This window comes from Streptopelia decaocto (genome assembly GCF_964273445.1).
Source record: "Streptopelia decaocto genome assembly, chromosome: 8".
Taxonomy (NCBI): Eukaryota; Metazoa; Chordata; class Aves; order Columbiformes; family Columbidae; genus Streptopelia; species Streptopelia decaocto.
The window spans coordinates 13,300,812-13,317,247 of record NC_138662.1 but is presented as its reverse complement, the minus strand read 5'-3'; the positions used below and the strand labels follow the sequence as shown (position 1 = coordinate 13,317,247).

The 16,436-nt window shown below is 42.2% G+C and overlaps 1 protein-coding gene across 1 annotated transcript in view; it reads right to left on the bottom strand.

The window, feature by feature from the left end:
• TAFA4 (TAFA chemokine like family member 4) overlaps nucleotides 1-16,436 on the bottom strand; it is a 75,930-nt gene that overhangs the window by 50,149 nt on the left and 9,345 nt on the right. Inside the window, exon 2 of the mRNA XM_082060363.1 lies at nucleotides 1,093-1,228. Within this exon, the coding sequence (XP_081916489.1) occupies nucleotides 1,093-1,172 (80 nt within the window). The 5' untranslated portion in view covers nucleotides 1,173-1,228. The remainder of the gene's footprint in view (nucleotides 1-1,092; nucleotides 1,229-16,436) is intronic.

The following is a 16,436-nucleotide window of genomic DNA, read 5'->3' as shown; positions in this document are numbered from 1 at the left end:
GTGAAACCAGCACAAACGTTATTATTGCTCTTGATCCAATATTAATCTAAGGAAACTGTCCCGTGAGCTCTGAAATCAACCTACCATTTCAGATTTTAGTGACCCAAATCTTCCCCAAGTAACTGAACCTCATTTTCTTGAGGAGAGAGCTGAATTTTACCTTAGTTTTCCTGCTCTCTCCATGAGAAACACACGGCTTACACCTCATGCACAGGTTACCACTGAATAGGAAGTAATTATCCGCTCATCCTGCAATACCATCACTCTGTCGCACTAAATGCAAACACAGGAATCTGATCCAAGTATCAGTGGAGACACCAGCTCTGGTGTCACTCTGTAGTATCACAATGAAGACAGGGACCTTCCTACGGTGTTTCCTGTGGTGTGACTGAAAGCAGGATCGAACCCTTGAAATTACCACAGATCAGACATTTTGAGCATGCCTCTTCTGGTGTGAGCTGATGGCAGGGGCAGGTATTTAGTGCCAAATCAGGCACCACATGCTCAACAGCTGCTATTTCAGCGTGTACGAGAACACAGGTGCTCCCACCATTCGCAGTGCAGAAGCAGTGCTGGTCTCAGTGGAAATGGTTGCGTGCTGACCCCATTTCAAAACCTTTCCCAGATTATGTGTTTGACTGTTTTGAAGCCACGGTCCTGACATTAGGGAACGGCAAACCAGGTTTCAACAGGTTAACAGGGTAATCCCACCCTTTTGTAAGTATATTCAAATTCAGGAATAAGTGTATTGCTACAAAACATCAACTTTATTCCATTGACACTGAAAGGCTGCTAAAAGCACCCAGTGCCATTCAAATGATACATTTGCAGACTTTAGTCTGCCTTGCAGGAAGACAGCACACAAGTCTTAAGCCCACTAATGTAAAGAAATACTAGGGGATCTTTAAAAAGGCAGGGAAAAAATGAATTTTAGCAGCCAGATGCAGCAAGGCGTACTGAGCCCCTCAGCGTCCGTGGGCTGCTGCTTTCAGAAATGTCAAGCCTTCATTCTCTCTTGGATTCAAGTGGCTATTGTTGCTAACCAGAACAGCAAATCTTCAGTGTCATCCAAAAGATAAAAAGTGCTCTTACCTTGGGGACTTTGCAAGAATTTTGTTCCAGTCAAACACAATTATTTCAGTGTGTTTTTCATAGTTATTCCAGATTCCCATTTGCAGCAGCAAATAAGCCTTTCTGCATTTCAGAATTTTTCCTTCGCTTTGGGGACCTAGAAAGAAAGCCATATTACACTGCAATTAACGTCTGGAATGATGCTGTAAAACAGGCCTTTGTTACCAAAATCATTGTTTCACAGTGCCATCTACAGCGCATTCAAAGGCAAAAGGCAGCAGTTGTATTGCTCTTTTCACCTGTTTCCAAGAGCACAGAGAAACTGATAAAGCAGCACTGAAATATCACTATATTAACTAAAGGCAGAGTTCACTATACTAGAAATTACAAACCTAATATGCACAGTTTGCTGTGTCCTTATAACCACGTGCCCTCTCATCACCCAGCTGCTGTGAAAGCTGTAAGGTCTAAGACACCACCCCCGTGCACACAGATTTCCAGATGCGTACATGAAACCTCCAACATTTTGAACCAGAGATTATTAAAGAGAGGGGAAAAATCTTTCATTGTCTTCAGAAAGATTTGGCCAAGGCCCTTGGAGTCTGGCTGCCTCAGGAGTGGAGGCTCTGAAGGGTCACATCCGTAGGATCATCGCTGTGTGATCTATGCATTATAGCATCCTCTGACACTTTCGTCTCTACTTCCTTCCAACATCACATCTCACACCCAGCTCACCTATACCCACAAGCTACTCTTTGAAATCACTATATGGAGACACTTTTGCAGCCGTACTGACACATGTTCTGCAGAATAATGACCTCAAACCCCCCATTTCATAGGCATTTGAGTCTCTTTGTTTTTATTGTTTTTATTTGTTTTCTCACTTCTATCCCTGGGCTTAGCTTGACCTTCTCCTATTGAAAACACAACACAGTGCAATTTGTGAGAGCAATAATAATGTGGTCTTCACCTACGGAGTGATCACAATAAACGTTTCTCATCTTCTCCAGCTACTCTTTTCATTTCACTCTTCCCTTGATCAATTAAAACTTTGCTTTTAATAAGCATGAAATTACACTGTCACATTTAGAGGCAAAACACCTCTGGGTCATAAAAGCACATAGGCAGACACCTTTCAGAAGGTTAGGACAGGAAAGCCCCTGGCTCAATGCACTCAGCTCCTTTCTGTTCAGAATGCCATGAGAAAACAGAGTCATTGCTGGAATTAAAGATGTACCAGGCCAGCAGTCTATAGTTAATCACATTTTACTCAATCTTCACTTTTCAACTTGAAGAGGTTCAGAGTGAGCCAAAATCACAACGCAGCAGTTCTAATCAAAACAAAATGCGAGCAAAGAGATGTCTTAAGACAAAGCACTCAGTCCTATATTAATCCTTTCTTCCACAAATACACATAAAATTAAATTTAAAAAAAAAAAAAAGGGTGCCTTCAAAGGCCTGTTAAGAAAAAGCAAACAAACAGACTTTTCAATGTAGTATTGAATGACTGAAATGGTTGTGTGATACATTTTTACCCATTTCATAACAGGACAATAAATATATTCTTACAGTGTTCTTGCAGAAATCAATATTGCAATATACTAACTCGAGCTTTAGTGTTTATCTGTTCCATAATTTTTATTACAGAGGGAAAAAAAACTGTGTAGATGCATCTACAGATAAATACTAATTTTAGTGTAACCTGTTCTGTAAACATATGTTAAACACAGGTAAAAGACAAGGAAGCATTCATTATTCTAAGTCATCCTAATTAAACTGATATAACGAAAGGGGGCAGATGATACAGCCACCAGCATATCTTGAGGCTTTCTGGTGCCTTCCAGGCAGCAATATTTCTTAAGAAAATAGAGTTGTTTGAGATGAGCATAAGGCTAACTCCGATGGTGCGGTCTTAAATCTGAGATTCAGCGGTTTTATGTCAATAAAGGAGGCAGATCAGAACAAAAACAAGAGGCTCACCTAGTTAATAACAGTATAATAAAAGGAATTCTAGGCTTCTCACGGCAAAACCATGTTTTGTGTGTATTTTGCGATCAGTGGTTTTAATGCCCCTCCCTGCCTCGTCTCAGGGCACAACGTTACTTTGCAAAGCAGAGCTGCTCATTTGCAAAGCAGCAAATCACTCCTGAGTCCCTGGCCAGGAGCTCTGCTGGGGCAGCATGTCCTGCCAAGGCAGCTGCTCCCAAAACGGGCACCAGCCCTCCCTGACAGCAAACCGAGCGCTGCTTCAAACAAAATACAATCCAGCATCACCTCCCAAGGGGTGCCAGTACATCTGGCAACAACCGGAATTTTGTGGATGAAGTCCTTGACTTCAACGCAGCAGGGTTAATTTACACAAGAGGGATTTGAATGGAAGTTACCCAAGGAAAGCAATTTCATTAAGAAAGGGTCTTTTTTATACAATGAGCACTAGGCAGGAGGCTACTGAACCCCCACCTCCATCTCTAGCAAAGCTACAGTAAAGAAAAGAAGGAAGGAGGGAGAAGGAGGGAAAGGTCCCCCTCTCAGCATTTACACCTGGGCTGACCATGAACACCTGCTTTGCATGTCAGTCACCCCAGACCACACTTCAGGCCACAAAATTATCCTGTGCCAGTATCTAGGGCATCCATGAGCCTGAACTAAGACTCTATGTTCTAGTATCTGAAGGGAATTGCACCTCAGTCCCAGCACAGTCTGTTTCTGTGCCTGTAGACTTGAGTAAAATTGGTATAAATAGCATTTGCCTATGCCAGAGAAGTATTTCAAGAACAGAAACAATAAAGGTCTGAAGTTATTTGACAATTATATGAGCACTATATAATTCCTTTGACAGACAGAATAAGATAGCATTTTAAATTAAGTACTTTTCCTACCAATATTTACATGTTGTAAAATACTTCTTATGGTTACTTTCTGTAAAGAATAAATTACTAAGCCATTTTATACCATCTTTTATAATAAGCTATTAAATAATTTAGAAAACCTCTGTCCATTAAATATTTAAAAGACCTTAATTTCTCCATTCTCAATAATTCCTCACTTAAAATGAAGATAGCACATCCCTCAAAAGACTCCTCTTCTGCAGAGCAACTCTTTAGAAGGGAGCACGTACAGATGCCACATCCTTCACAGGGCGATTTGCCAGCCTGAGAGTTTAACCTCCCCCTCAGCCCTGTTAAACTCCCATGTCCTACTGAATAAAGAACTGAGAGAAAACAGAGCAACATCTACAATTTCTTCGGAAAACAAACAAAAAACACAAAACAACAAAAAACCCCAAACCAAGCAACTAAAAAACAAATTAAAAAACCCAAACAAAAGCAAACAAATGAACAAAATCCCCAAACAGCAAACAAAATCTATCTAGTGCGGTCACTACGTATATTTGAAAAGCCCTGCTATTCGAGTTTGAGGGGAAACAGACAAAATAGGAAAAAGAGCAAAAGCAAACACCTGCTCGGCCAGTTCTGCCTGTTACACATACCAGCTAAGTAACACAAACCACCCATTTCAGGGCTAAACGACTCCAAATGGGACATATATTTAGCCATATCCCTCCAAAGGCACATTTATCCCACAGCAGCAGTTTGCCCCCAGCCCATAAGGAAGGGCCGACCCCTGAAAAGTGACCCTCCTCTGCCCGGCGTGGCAGCCCACAGCAGATTTAGGGCCGCGAGTGGGGAAATGGTTTTGTCGGTGCGGAGTAACTGTTTTTTCGGTGCTGAACCGCACCGGGGATGCGACGGGGGGCGGCTGGGACGCTCTCGCCTCCCTGAAAGCGACGGGACCCGCCGGCCCTGCGGCGTGGCGCTGCTGCCCCCTGGCGGCCGTGAGCCGCCTCGGCGGCTCCGCCGGCGCCCGCCGCCCCCCCGCCCCGCGGAGCCGCCCCCGGCCCTGCCCGCATGCATAATTTAGCGGGCAGCTATTAAACACTTCCAACTTTTGTTATTCCGCGGAAATCTCATTAAATCTCATCCGTACAATGTGCGCCGGTTGCTCCGTCGAGCCCCGGCTCATCGTTCCCCACCAGAGCCATCCTGGTCCTCAGAGACACCCACTCCCAGGCCCCCTCCTGTCGCAAAGCCTCTAATTTGCAAGCGCTCCTTTGTGCGAGAATGAACTGTCCGTGCAAATTAAGTTTTGTCATTAATCATATTAACACGTTGCTGTCACAGAATCCCTCCGTTCACCCTCACCAGCTCCCCCACCACCTCACGGGCCATGGCCCGTCTCCTCAGGGTCCCTCTGTGCCCACAGAAATGGCCTGGCCAGAGAGAAATAACACGGTTTAGATTCCGAATTTAGTCCCCTGGCACTCACCCAGATATCCCTACGTCAGATCAGGTAACTTTAGCTTGATCTGAAGACTTCAAATGGCAGTAAATTCAACACAATTAAGTTATTTCAGCAGTTAATTAACATCATTTTAAACACCGCACCTGATTTCTAAGCTGAATTTGTCCAGCTTCTGCTGCTGGGCATCTGATCTCGTTAAGCCTCTTGCTGGCAGATGAAAATGACCTCTACTCTCCGTCATCAAGTCCCTGACTTTCGCATGAGTGATACAGAGGAAACCTCTCCTTGGAGGGCTTTGCACTATTAAACCCATCACACAGCTCTTCTCTGCCTCATTGCCAAGTTCTCAGCATCAGATATTTTTAAGCGAGACTAAGAATATATAGTAACCAGAGATGATCTTTAACAATACCACAAACAGAGGTAACAAACCTTATGGCTTGTACCTCATGTTCTCTCCTGATATACTCTGCTTGGTTTTCCAGCTGGTGCATCACCCAGAGACACATCAGGTACTTAAAGGCTCAGTTCTGCCAGCTGTTACTCTCACTGAGTAAGTTACACCAGGTTGGAAGGCACTATGCAAACTGTGAAAGGACTCTAAGTTATTCATGTACTGTCATAAGATTAATCTCACAGCGCAAGGAAGAAAAGCTTTTCTTGGGCCCAGTTCCTCTAACCTTTACTCCAAAAGCCAACATCAACTTTTCTGCTGTGTCTACTTCCCTGCAGGTATCACTGAAGGTCCAATCACATCAAGCTCCACCTGGCAAACTGAAGTGAAAAGACTCTTCAGACAGAGTCAGAATAGTGAGTTGGGTTGACGCTCTGTAGGAAAGCCTTTTTCAGTTGGACTCATTTTATGTGTTTGTGGCCTCCAAGTTTAATCCAGTGGAGCTTGGGTCATACAGAAGCAGTGACAGCAATACATGGAATCAGAAAACAAATGCAGGCAAGGGACTGAAGGTGAGAACTAAAGGACTGCCAGAAGATCTCAAGCTGACACAGAGTAAGGAGGAGTTTGAAACCAAAGCTGTTGCCTTCTCTGCTGAAGCAGAACAAGTTGGGCATCCACTCAGAACCTGCTACAATGCAAACTACAGGGGCTAGTTCAGATCCCCTCCAGGCAAGGGAGTAGTAGCTACTTCATATGCACTAAGTCCAGCATATATTCTGGGACCTGTGGTCACTAGAACTCACAGTTTTTAAGTGTATTTATATGGCAAGAATAAGTAGTCTTGCAAATGAAGCATATGAGTCATGCTGGCACAAATAATTGATCACTTGCGGTTCAAAAGTATAATCTCTGTGTATGAGAGGAACATCTAAATTAAATAGAATCTCATTCAGAAAAATAACTTTTAGGAAAACATGTTAGAACCTGTTCTCTCAGCTCAAACTGAGTCAACATCTTACCAACAGAACCACTCAGAACTGCTCTAACTGTAGAGTCAGAATAGACCCATCACTATCATACAAAGAGCTCTTCTGCCAAACTAAACTCCTGAAGAGGTAAGTATTGCTATCAAGGTTTCCTTTTAAGGTTGCACAGACTTCCCAACTTGGATAGCCGACACAGCATATCTCCTCATTACAGCCCAGCATTTCAACTCTTTCAACTACATTTATTAGAGAGAATTTTTCATTGTGATTATCCAGGTTCTTTCAGTCCCTACCTACAGCTCAAAACCTTCCCCACCCCCTGGTGTATGGCCTACTGACGAGACGGGCAGACTTGCAGGTGCTGTGTTCAAGGAAGTGCAGGAATTGCTTCAACCCTGTTCAAAGAGGAGGCAGAGCAGAGTCGGTGCCCCACTCCACTCCCAACTGACCTCCCAGACACAGAGCAGTACTCACGTAAAGCAGGCAGCACGCCAAAAAACGTGGAGAGAAACGTCTTTGAAGGAAATCTCTTCAACTGGATGTTTCAGGCAAGGCAAATATGCCTTTTCCTTTATTGCAAAATTTGCCTGCCAGGTAGCAAAGCAATAGAGCTGTTGCACAGATTATCTCAAGCAACAAGACACAGTTTTCTATACCCTGAATTGATGGAAGAATTTCATTTCTCCCATAAAAGGAAAATGTAACTGACCCAACAGATATAGAGCAAGTCACTCACCTTTCTTCCCACTCACCAGAGACCCAGGTGAGCGGGTAGGTTATTTTGCAGACATTGCCTGGGAAAGAGAGGGAGAGAGGGGATGGAGGATGTGGCTTTGTGTCAGTTTGTACCTCTGGATAATGCACGGGGAGGTCCCAGAGCTGTTCCGGCTGTCTTGTGGCCAGCCCATGGCTCACATGCAAGAAGCAGATGAGCACTGACTATGGATGACCATTTGAATTAAGAACAAGAAACAATTCCAAGAAAATAGCATGAAAATTAAGAGATTCAGCAAGTGTGAGCAGTAAAGAAAGGTTGAAGTAGCTGCGTTTGTTTAGTTGAGAAAAGAGAGTTTATTGGAGATGCACTAACTGCCTCCTTGAAGAGGTTTGCTTTAAGGAAGGGCATGATTTAAAGAAGTTCCATGTAGCTACTGCAAGTAGCATAAAAATAAATTAAGTGTCCTGCAAAGATAATTTGGTGAGTGCATGAGGAGAAACTTTCTGTAGTTAAGTGTGGGAAACTCGTGATACAAGCTGTTAAAAAAACTCATGGAGTTTGCTTTGGTGGAGGCTGAACACCTATGGGATGGTCAAGGCTCCCTTCACCATCCATAGGGTTGGATTACATGTTTGCTCAGGGTCTGTAACAAGACCACAAGACTACACCTCCTTTATGCCTCGGGGAAAAAAAAAAATTAAAGAGCACTGGAATATAAATGCAAGGTAAATAGACACTGTTCACGGTGTCATCCTCAGCACCCCAACCACAGACAGTCATCAAGTCAGATTAGTGGAGGAAAATTGTGGTAGAAAGAAACTGAAAATACCTCCTACACATATTGATTTTTTTCCATGCAGACAGGGTCAGCTTGTGTTATAATTAGATATCTTTCTGGTGGTTCTGAGCATCCTTATGCAATCAAATACGGTTCTTTCTGATTCTACTGCACTAGAATACTTTATTTCCTTATTATTCCCCAAAAGTCTAATTCACAGTGAATAGTTACAGCATGTCCACTCCTGCTTCCCTAAGCTGTACCAAGCCCTGACTGCAACAGGGTCTGTACTTTTCTGTGTCAGCATTGTAATCTGGTCTCTGCTTTTGTTTCAATTCATGAAATGCTCCAAGAGGAAAGCGCAGAGCAGCTAGTTGTGCTTTTAGAACACAAACATGCTTTATGAGCGGTGGATGCACACTGGCTGATGAAGAATCCCAACTGTCCGGGTATATGGCATAATTGTTTCACTTGGGACTCATTAGCTAATTGTTAAAACATTCTAAGGAAAAGCATTTCATAACTACAGCACTAAATTTCCAGAAGTGTAATTATGGGCTGAACTCACATTTTTAGCACCTGTATTATCAACTACATAAGCCAATAACAAAATATACTGTTGTATGCTACCCCTGTTCTCTCTGTCAGTGTTGGGGTAGAACAAAGGATAACTATGAGCAAATCGAAAGGTAACATTTTTGATATTCCCATTGCTGTACAAAGATAACACAGTCAGCTTGGGATTGGTTGAAAATTCTGCCCCTAGCATGTAGAATCTCTTGTGGCAATACTGAAGAACAAAACTTGCACAGGAGGGGAGAGGCACAGACCAAGGAGCTATAACTCAGCTTCTTGGTCTTGTTTTGGCACTCGACTTTCATTCTATGGGACAAGCTTTTTACTTGATGTTAGAAAATGTTATATATCAGAGCCTGCTCCTCAAGTTATTTTAAAAAATAATTATTGCTCTACTGAATAGAAAAATTCCAGAACCAGGTTCCTGACTCATCAGTTCAGGAACTGTTACTAAAAAATAAATTTTAAAAAAATGTGTAATATTCCTCTTTTTCTGTAATTGAATGACAAAGGCAAAATACTGCTAATAAGCTAGCGAGACATTTGCATGGCATGAAGACTTGGAGTTGGGTCAATAAACAATTGCATTTTAAAGAAGGACCCAATCTTGATGAACAGAAGCACACACAGAGTCAGCCTCCCAGTTGTATTACCTTTTTTTTTTTTTTAACAGTTTGGCAACATTATGCCGGGTGGAACGACTGACCATCACACAGAGTGCACACAGTTATCCCTGAGCTGGGGATTACTTCATTCTGATACCAGCACTGACCACACTAGTCTTGAGTCCTGAACCCTGATCTCTGCTCAACATTGCACCATGGAGAAGCATCTGCTTGTTTGGAGCTCACTGGGCCACCACAACCACAGCATGGGCATGGAACAGACAGGTTTAGCTCTCACTGAGAGCATTTGAGAGACCTGCGTGAGGCTGTAGCTGCTTGTATCGTGCTCTTCAGGTACCAGGAGTCATATAAGGTTTTCTTATTCCTGACAGCAGCCTACTACTGAGTCAAGAAGAAAAATGAGCAGGTAGATATATCTGTTAATTATCTCCTGAGCCACTGGTCTTGCGCCCCTGGAATCAATATTACACTGCCAGAAGAAAAAGCAAATTTAAAATGTGGACTGATCTCAAAAAGATGTATCATTTGTGATGTGTAAGCACATGCTCTATCTGGTTTATTTACCCTGACAGACATGTACATAGAGTGATTCCACCTCTCTCCTGCAAGCCCTTGTCTTTCTCATTGTAACCAGAAAAATTCTGAATTCCAATATGAATACATAAGGTAACACACTCTCTCAGGTATTTTCATTTCCAGCAGTACCAGTTACTGCATTCCCTGGTACAAGAAAATTTCAGAGGTCAAATAAATTATATTTTGGCTCCTCACCTCCAGAAGGGCTTTCCTTCATCCTTTTCTCTTCCAGATCAATCCTTCAGGCCTCCTTCCTCATCCCTTCTCAGTTTCTCATTTGCACAGCATCTCTCCCTGCCTCGTCTGGGAAGTTCACCTGCTTGGCAGCAGCACATGTGTGAGCATCAAGAGAAAGGCTGGTGGGCAGGGAAAGAGACCCCACTTGAGTTATGTAGTGATCAATTAGAGCAGGTTAATGAGCTGCTGGCTGCTGTTTTCATCCTTTCACAGGCATGAGGAAGCTGGATAGAGCTCTGGTTTCTGTTGCAATAGAAAAGGAGCAAACCTGAAAAGGTGTTGAGGAGAATAGTCCTGGACACCTTGCTGTCACTGCATTACCAAGACAGGACAGCAGTGACCACAGCAAACTGATACTGCTCTTCAGAAGCAGTAAGAGAAGCTGCTAGCATGGTATGTCCCCATCAAGCACCCGAACTGTCAGAGGATCCTCCTTCCAGTACCTGTCACAGCTGAAGTAACAACGTATTTCCATACAGGAGGCTCAGTCGGTTACTCTGACTGAAGTGAGAACACAGCCAGACTTTGAATAAGTAACAGCATGTTCTCTTCATGGCTAAAGCTAGAAATCCTCTTCTTTATTTGGTTGAGAGTGTTTTTGTTTGCTTGTTTGTTTAGTTTTTTTTTGGGGGGGGTTGGGTTTGTTTTTTTTTTTTTCCACAAAACTCAGAGAAGGCTGAACTTTAGGTTTGTGGTTCTCAACCTGCCTAGGATGGATTTTTGGTTTTCTATTGCTCCTTCATTCATGCACGAGCCACTTCATGATCATGTAACCATGTACGTGATTGATGGGAGGAGCTAGGGGGAGGGTAAGTGGCATAATTTTGATTATGCTTTAAAATGCTCCAGGTTGGAAATGAAGTATGAGATGCCCCCACATTCCCTGCCTCACTTGAGGCCAACTATGATTGCCTTAAAGATGTGAGATCTGTTTGAAGTAATCATTTATTGTTTGTTTATTTTCAGGGTAGACAACAATCAGGTTTAATCAGCTTTTCATCACCACTAGAGAGCTATTAACTCTCTTAAAAATAATTAGAAAACAGACAAGAGAAATCTTCTCCAATTATTTTCATCCAGGAAACTGGGACTTCATGGAAAAAAACCCTGAAGATTCGCAGAAAAAAGTTAACTTGGTGACACATTTAGTTTAACAATAAGATAGTCTTTGACAGAGAGGTGGGGAAACAAAACATAAAAAACTGAACCATACTTGATAATTTTCCACATAGCCTACTGCAGAGTCACCCAAAGCCTTCCCTGAGCGCACCTTGTCACAGCCAGCACTGCCCTGCTCTCCCCTTTCCAAATCTCTCTCTGAAGATTTTCTCCACCTTCTGTTTTCCACAGTATTGTCCTTTCACCAGCCTCCAGGTTTAGTCCCACATAAGCAGTTGTTTCCCCTCACCTCCCCAAAATACAGTTTATCTGCACTCATGCTCACGATGGCAGAGCTAAAGAAAATACCTGCCACTTCTTTTTCTGTGCATTGTGCTTCTTGAGCTTGGATGATGTTATGGACATTAGCATCTGAGAAAGAAACAATATTTTCAACCACTTTGGGTGAACACTCAATTATTTCTGTTGGACTTTTTTATTTTTTTTTTTTTTAATGGAAACAGATTGCAGGAAGTTTCCATTTCTCTGATCTCTGACTGTTCACATACTTTGCTTTCACATACTTGACATTCACTTGTCTCTCAGATCCCCACAATATGCATTTTTTCCATTTTTGAGTAGATTAACTGTGAATACTGTCTTGAGGGAAATAGTGCACAAACTTAACCACCATAAAGAGAACAAGCTCCACATTTCAATTGTAGAATCATAGAATGTCCTGAGTTGGAAGGGACCCACAAGGATCATTGAGTCCAACTCCCGTCCCTGCATATGACAACCCCACAGTTCACACCATGTATCTGATGGCATTGTCCAGTCTCTTCTTGAACACTGTCAGGCTTGGAGCCGTGACACCTCCCTGGGGAGCCTGTTCCAGTGCTCCTCCACCCTATGGGTGAAGAACCTTTTCCTAATGTCCAACCTGAACCTCCCCTTGCGCATCTTCCTGCCATTCCCTCGGGTTCTGTCATTGCTTGCTAAAGAGAAGAGTTCAGCACCTACCCTTCCTCCTCCCCTTGTAAGGAAGCTGTAGACCATGATGAGCTCTTTTCCAGGCTGTATTAATTAATTAGAATCAGCAACAGGTATGAAATGTCTCAGCAGATACTACCTTTCAGATAGGCGACGTAACTAAACAGTCTCTCCAGCTCACATACAACTTACCAGTAGCTTTCCCCACCAATAATCCCATGAAAATATAGTCTCAACATGCCTCATTTACTTCCACTCTATTGCCACATACACCTTTACTGGTATGCTGGTCGTAGCACAAATGCTGTTAGCTTTACAGGGAAACAAAACCACGAGCACTTTGCTAGATCCTGAGACAAGTGTGGTTGTTCTCTTGTGCTGCTGTTCAACAGATATTTACCTTTCAGAGTGGTGACCAAACAATGTCCCATGTGCACTCCTATGGTGCAGGTGGGTGGAAAGCAGCCTTTGGTAAGATGACTGGCGGACAGACACGCTTTGTTGCTATTACACCGCAGGGAACCTGTCCTCAAAGCCAAGTAGAGATGTCCTTCTTCATGGTAGGCATTAATCGAATAAAAGTTCTCAGATCCAGTAAGAGGTAACTGAACAAAAATATAATAAGACTGTAAAAAAACAGATCAAACTGGATTATGGATTCTAAGGGACGACTAAATGAAAAATGTGTGAGGGGCTGAGCTAACAAAGTACTCCCCAACCAGGACCCCAGTGGCTCTATCTTTTTATTTTATTTTTTTCAATTGCCCGTTGGAGATTAATTGTGATTCACTTTCAAAACGGATTCTTCTTGTAAATTGATCAGTGTTAGACCCATTTGACCTACTAGTGTCTCTTTAGAGATTGATGAACTGGAACACAAAAGTGAAATTCTCTCACTTTAACTGTTCCCATCTGATTTTCCTGCAGTGTGAGGTACATTTCTTAAGAGGCCTATGGAGTGTTTACATCATTGATTCAAATTCTGGGGCTATTGCACAAAGCATTTCCATAGCCAGGCAATAGGCAAGACAGCCACACAAACTGAAAGAAGGCCATTAGCAAGAACAGTCACAGGACTATTTTAGATTTTTAATCTAAACTGCTGTTATTAAAAACCTGCTGCATTTCAGGGACCATAGCAGGAATTTGTTAGGTGTTTTAGTTTAATATTGGCCACTAATTAAATGCAAAACAGCAACAATAATTTTTTAAAAAATAGTGGAAAAATCACAAATCACTTTGAATTTAAATTTTCCCCTCTCCAAGTTAAACCTCTTCCTTGCAAATAGCAAGAGTTTTGACCAAGATTAGCAAAACAGGCTGCAGGTAATTGAAGCTTCACTGACCAGATGGTACTACTGCATCCAAAAAGGAAGATACAGACTTTTATTCAGAGCTATGCCTTGCACTGCTTCAGGGAAACCCCACTTGCTTTCACATAGCTATTTGCTGCCAGTTTAGTCTAAGACTAAAGCCAGGGATGAAGTCTTTCCACACCCTTAAATTCGCAGACAATAGTCAGAAAATTCCCTTCTCTGCTCACAGATACTGTTTGGTAAGCACTCAAAGAACATTTCTGAGAACGTGCAATCACCATTGTTTTACCCTCTTGGTCCTTTCTCTTCTCCTAAGCTGATGGATTTGTGGTTTCTTAAATCATGATTTTGTCCTTTTTAATTTAAGTACTCATTTGTACAAGAGTTACTTATTATTTCTCTGCTTGCCAGAACACCATCCAACTTAGTACCTAAGAACAGCAGTATTTCAAAAATCACCTATTGCCTTTTCAACTTGATCTTCAACAATATGAAAAATTTCTCATTTAATAATGGAATGTTCCTATGAGAGTCATCCTAACCAGAAAGTATGACTTTCTGGAACTTCCTGTTCTCCACTCAGGAAGATTTAAGTTTGAACAGATCAGTCCATGACATTGGATCCTCTTCCAACAGAGACACAGAAGTGCAGAAGTAGATGGAGAGCAGGCTGCTGTTGTATGAAGAGCCAAGACCCACGTGCTACTTGTCAACATCTGGGCTAGAAGCATGAGTGTTGCATGGAGGGGGCAGCAGGCTGGATTTTAGCATTGTCACTGATTATCTGTGCTTGGGTCAATACTAAATTAGCAGAATTCTCTGAATGGGGTTCTCAAGCCTGTCTTAAGCTCCAGTGCAGTAGTCTAGACAGAGCTGTAGGTTTTCTGGGACCTCCTGAAGCTTTTCTTCACCCCAGACCACTGGCCCACCTGTTCCCTGAGATGCACGTCCTAAAACACAGAACTGCAGCCATATCCTGTCTTTCTGTTGTACAGTGTTGAGCAAAAATGTTTCCAGAGGTTGCTCCCCTGGCACAGAAGACCAGGAACAATACCTCTGCTGTGACTGAGTAAGGTTCAGCACAAGGAACAGGATTCTGTTTTTTGTTTTTGTTTGTTTTAGCATCTCTAAGAAAGATGTGCTGAGTGCCGTGTAGTAAAAATAAAGACAGACCAGACTTGCCAGGTTTGCAATGAATTTTCCTTGGCTCTTATTTACATCTTTGATTCTGGCAGTCTTCCTCTCTGAAAGAGAAACACTGGCTCCCATTCATTACTCCTAACACAGCAAAACCCATAATATGGCAGGCATTTGCTACTCAGTGCATTGACACAACTATTATGTTTAATCAAAGGCTGAAGCAAGACAAAATGAATAAAACAAGGTAAAACAAAGTAAAGCCTGAAGCACTAGTCTATCCTCAACACTTTGCAGTTTAGCAGAGTGTTACTGGGTAGAATCTCAAAGAGCAAAATTTGTCTGCCCAAATGACACGCTGTATTGTCAAACTGTCCCATAGAAGCTCTACAGACACATCCTAATGGACTTCTCAGTTTACGTCTTATCTATCAATCAATACCTTACCCAGAGATTTTACAAAGTTTTTCTCCAATCCCTTCCTGTTGTAAGTAGAGCTGACCTACAACATACCTCTCTTCCTCGTCATCCAACTGAATTATTTCAAACAAGACAGCCATGAATCCAGCATTAGGAGAAAGCAAAATCTGAAAATCTTTGTGAATCAGCTGTCACCTTACCCTACCAAGTTAATGGAGATGTCTAGAAAATATAAGAATAACTAACCTTCAAAAAAAATGTTGGACAATGCATTTGCAACAGAAAGGCAGTGACCCAAGGACCTGAAGGAGAAGCTCAGCCATGCTTGTCAAATAATGTATTTGTGGCTGCACTGAGTTTTGAGAAAATATATTCTGAAAAATAGGATCTTGAAGCTTGAAAACCAGAATGACTTAAGAGTCACTTAGAATTTAAGCATGAGAATTGTGGAAGTTTATTCAAGGCACGTTACTCTACATATAATTATTCCCACTAGGGAATACACCAGTACAACTCCTGTGGGTGCCTGCTCCATTATGTGAGACCGAAAAAAACCCAAAAGAGTTTGTGACAAAGAGTAGTCCTTCAGCGGAAGGCTGCTTGTCTCCTCCTTTAATAAGATCAACTACCAAAGTTTTAATAGAGTAGCTCCTCCTCTATACTGTGTACCCTGACGAGATCTACATGATATCAAAAGCAACACTGGATGAAAGATGGAGGCCTCGAGATGTCCCTTTTTCATCATGCATGATTTGTAAAGCTGGTCAAAAAATGGCAAGCAATCTAGCCTGGAATTTTGTCAGCTCTGATATTCATAGCACATGTGATCAGAGAGCAGAATTTGCTACTCACTGGAGAGCAATCAGGCTTGTAACCTGACTTCCACCACCAAACACAAAGCCCCTAAACATTACTGTTGAGCAGAGTGGAACTATTTTCATTGGGCTGCATTGCACTGGCCATTAAACATCTGCAGAGTCAAGTCCTGTGTAAGCTGAAGTTGGGGCAGATATTTCCAGGAATTTAAAATTCCCAATACCTGAGCAATTTTCAAAAGAATAAGGAACTGAAGACACTATGAAACCACGCTGAAAATTAAAGAAGAGGATATAATAAAAGTATTTTATGTAATGCTCCAGGATATGTTACAGTATATTGACATATACAACAAATTAAAACAGCTAATTCATCTTACTACCTTCCAC